A 4,335-nucleotide genomic window follows, 5' to 3' on the forward strand; every position below is an offset into this window, starting at 1 on the left:
TCAGTCCATGGAGGAAGACGGTATTTTGGAGGAGATAACCCCAACTTCATACAAGTACTTCCATAACACACACTTCAACCCCCTCTTCTTAGTGCCCAAACCGGGGAACGTCACTGAGGAACCCCTCACCAAGGAGAATGTTGCCGACCGTTATCGCATGGTGGTTGATTCTCGCAATGCCAATGTTGCAACGGCTCCTCTGGAAGGAGACTGGAAACAATACCTCTCTTCTGTCGATGATGTCCTTCGGAGTATCCCGTGGTCCAAAGACGGTCGCGTGACTAACCGCGAGAAGCCGTCTCGGTTCTTTGCCACTGTGGACGTCAAGGCGGCATACTGGAGAATGCACTATGACGAAGATTCTTTACCACTCTTCGGTGCAGCTATTCAGCTTCCAGACCACCGTACAGGCGAGATGAAGACTCGTTACTTTCTTCATAAGGCTCTTATCATGGGATGGGTCCACTCTGCTGCATGGTGGAGTTATGGGTTGGCTTTGGCACTACGAACCGGTCTGCCCGAGTACACCCTGAACGACGAGGCGATAATAACCTACCTCGACGATGTTCTCATCCATCACCATGAAGAAGCCGCTTGTCGATGGCTTTACAATGTGGTCATCGATATCCTGGAATATGTTCGTTGTGAGGTGCCTGTCCGTAAACGACAACCACCATCACCTACTGTAGACTTTCTGAAGCTCAAGCTATGCCCTTTGGGATGGTCCCTTAGTGAGAAGACACAGCAGGAGCTCTACCAAGTCGTGGAACATCCTCCTACCACGGTCGGAGGTCTACGATCACGTCTAGGTCTACTAAATTACGGCAAATCAGCATTTATAACTAACCGTGCTGAGGATTGTCTATCATCTCTGCTCGAACCGTTCACTACCTTATGCGGTTTACACTCCACTTCTCGTCGGTCGACTCGGATTAACCTCACTGATGAGCAGAAGGAGCAGTGGCTAAGTCTGTCACGTTTCATTCATAAGCAGTTAGTGTCTTGGCACCGTATCGGAGAAATTCTAGGACCCGATTTGGTCTGGGTGCTAGTGGCTGATACGAGTCCGGTGAGTACCAACGCCTCTTTGTGGAGAATCCCTAGGAGTGCGATCGACGACCTGAAGTCCAATGGAGATGAAACCTTTAGACGTCACGGCCGACTCGTGTGGAGTAACTCACACAAGCTCACACCTGCTGAAAGAAACTGGGTAAACTATGATAGAGAGTTGTTCGGAGTGTTTCGTGGTCTCTATTATGCTAAGCCTATAATAGTGTCATCGTTTTCTCCTACCAGTGGCAACCCCCATGTCGTGGTACTGTCGGATAATACCGCAGCGCTGGGAAGAGTGGCACGACGACCATTACCTGAAGACGCGCCTCCGACACAACGCAGTAGATGGCTTAACTGGTATAACCTTACCGCCGAGTATAGCGCTATTCCTGTCGAGTATCTCCATATCCCTGGTAAGAAAAACTTCTGATGCGATCTGTTCTCGAGATTAGTTGACGGCCAGATCTTCCCTGAGAATGGAGCGAGTTACTCGTTCACCCTTTGGCAGTCGGAGACTTTTCCCGTAGAGGATAACCTCTCACCCAGGGAACACGTCTGTTGTGGATTATCCCCGTTTAACGAATCCTGTCTTGTAGGAGATGAATCACTACGAGCCTGGTATCCAGCTTTCGTCTTATCTCACCGTCCTGACGATGATGACGAACCGGTGGAGACCGACGAGGAGGATGACCCGTCGAGCTTCTCTTCCGCGCTGGCCACTGTGAAACCACATCTGGTTGCTTTGTACTCCTCCGATCGTGAGACGAAGGTCAATAATATACCTCTTCCTGAACTCTACCAGGCCACTTCCAGTAGGGACCATCAGGATGGTGTGTTCCTCGTCGACTCGGATGGTATAATGTACAAACTCTGTTTCGCGAAGGGTCTGTTTCGTCGATGCTTGGTCCTACCTGCCGGCAGAGTCCCGGTCTCTCTGATCAAGTGGGTGAATCCAGACTACTTCCCATCACTTCGACACGAAGTCGTTGCCTTAGCCCATCACGTAGCTGGTCACGGGTCGGTTAAATCCACTCTAGACGTTCTGCGTCGCTGTGTGTGGTTCCCTCGTATGAACGCTTACGTTGATAGGGCCTATCAGGCCTGTTCTACCTGCTGGGAGAGCCGAAAGCACGAGCTGATTGCTAGCAGTGCTAATCCAAGGTCTACACCTACAGTCCGTTTGGAGATAGTCTACTCTGACTTTGCTCATCCTCCTACGTCATGTGGAAAGCCCAGTCGTAAGGAATTGACGAGCTTTGTCATCTTCGTCTGTGCAGCCTCTGGATTCACAGTCGCGGTGCCTACCTGTGGTGAGGATGCTCTATCTCTCTCTATGGCATTCATTACCTCATGGGTTCCCATTTGTGGTGTACCTCGATGTCTATTCACGGATGGCGGTCCCGCATATAGGGCACGTTTAACCGAGCTGCTAACCTCAGCTTTAGGTATAAACCATTCCTTCTCTCTACCGGCTAACCCTCAGTCTAATGGATTGAGTGAGAGAACAGTGGGACGCCTGAAGTCATTGATGGAGAAACTACCAGCTTCGTTGCCGTGGGATTGTGCCCTACACCTCAGTTGTTACTATCACAACCACTGTGGTCCGTCACCTACCCCTTCTGACTGTGCACTCGGTTTGTCTCGTGGTCCGATCCGCTTATTTACCGATGAGATCGAGGAGTATCCCCATGAGTCTATCGAAGAGCTATGTCAATCTTACCTCGATGAGAAGGGCTACCTTCGCTTCGAACGAGCATGCGCTAATGCTAATATTCTACAAACCTCTGGTGCTACTGAGCTACTAAAACCAGGTACCAAGATTACGTGGAAGAAGAATTTGGAGATTCGCGAAGCCGTCGTATGTACTCCTCCTTCTGGTTTACAACCGTCCGGTTATGACTCTGACTCCCCTCAGTTGCATCGTTACGCTTACCTAGATCCCAACTTCCGTACTTGTTGGATAACATATCTGGACAACGACAACGAGGAGGTGAAGAGAGTCCCTATATCTCAGATATCACTGAGGAGGGAAGATATCAACTTCGATGATCAACCACTACACTCATTACCAGGATCTATTGGTGGTCTCCGTAAGGATGAGTTCATCGTGGTGAATGTCGGTGCTGATCCAGCTTCATCGATCTATGTACTGGCAAAAATTTTGGCTGTTGGCCCTACCTGGGTTGACATTATTGTTCATGACCTTTGTTCGGGTAAGTTCAAGCCGTTGTATACGGATCGTAACCGTAGCCGATTCCAGTTTACTTCTGGAGCGGGTTTTTCTCTGGATAGACGTCGAGTGAGTCTTTCCCAAGTTGAGAGTGATAGCTTCGCTTTGACTAAAGCAGGCAGAGTTCCTGTTGCAGTGGAGCGTTCATTATCTGCGAGAGGAATCAGTACGGTTCCGGGCGGCACTTGTTGATACCATCCGTCTTGAACGTTATCGATTATTAAGACGAGCGCTTTTTACGATCACAATTCGCTATGTTCCGTTCATTGTGCTCGCGTCATAGTCGTATAGTCCAACCTATTATCAGTCCGTCCTAATACGAATATCCATGTTAGTTGTCATTCCATTAACTCGGTTATTGGACTCGTACGCCTGATATTCTACCTATCAGTCTACTCCCATAATACCGGTACAGCGAAAGATCCAGAACTTGAGTTAAGAGGTTACATCATACTTGTCGAGGATTGCTTTCACCATTGCCGTGGCTTTTGTCAGGCTTCGGCCTTTCTTTCTACTGAGTTACGTCGTACTTGCCACTACCTTTGCCCAACAGTTGCTCCCGTGTTCTTTCGCTCAGGTGTCTCATTTTATGCATTCGCATTCGCCCCGCCTTGTTAGTTGTTCTCCCTTGTCTTTCCAGGTACTATCTATTCGGCGTCGTGCCCGAACTCGTTTGGTGGACAAGACGTCAACACCACGTGCAGCACCAGTGGCGGCGGGCTATTATCCTTTTCGAATACTACCTCAGTTGGTTTTGCAGCATAGTCTACCACGGTCTACTGTATGAACTGGTAATCATCGCGATGTCTTCTCGCTCTCGGCAATTTTACTGTCAATGTTCACCGTCATGATTCCCGGTATATTCTGCCCAGTGCCGAAGGAGCAAGAGGAGCGTCTACTGTACTGTCGTCGACTTGACTTACTTCCCCTAACCAGCCGCAGCTGTATCCTGTCTGCTGTGTAAACTCTGTTCTGGTGGTTCATTACTCTCCCTGTGCTTCTCGTAGCATATATCTGCGATGTGGTAACCCTTGCATATGGTAGAGCTGCCC

The 4,335-nt window shown here is 49.3% G+C and overlaps 2 protein-coding genes across 2 annotated transcripts; both read left to right on the plus strand.

Annotated features, from left to right (window-relative positions):
* Window positions 1-7: 7 nt before the first annotated feature.
* On the plus strand, window positions 8-1,483 carry Pmar_PMAR001309 (hypothetical protein; the record flags this gene model as incomplete). The annotated part of the gene is made up of 1 exon (XM_002782090.1): window positions 8-1,483. One exon carries the CDS (start codon window positions 8-10, stop codon window positions 1,481-1,483), a length of 1,476 nt encoding a protein of 491 aa, XP_002782136.1.
* Window positions 1,484-1,912: 429 nt separating this feature from the next.
* Pmar_PMAR001310 (retrovirus polyprotein, putative) lies at window positions 1,913-3,671 on the plus strand (the record flags this gene model as incomplete). The annotated part of the gene is made up of 1 exon (XM_002782091.1): window positions 1,913-3,671. The coding sequence occupies one exon, from the start codon at window positions 1,913-1,915 to the stop codon at window positions 3,473-3,475; it is 1,563 nt and encodes a 520-aa protein (XP_002782137.1). The 3' UTR covers window positions 3,476-3,671.
* Between the last annotated feature and the right edge of the window lie 664 nt (window positions 3,672-4,335).

Source organism: Perkinsus marinus (assembly GCF_000006405.1).
Source record: "Perkinsus marinus ATCC 50983 genomic scaffold scf_1104296940112, whole genome shotgun sequence".
NCBI classification, from domain to species: Eukaryota; Perkinsozoa; order Perkinsida; family Perkinsidae; genus Perkinsus; species Perkinsus marinus.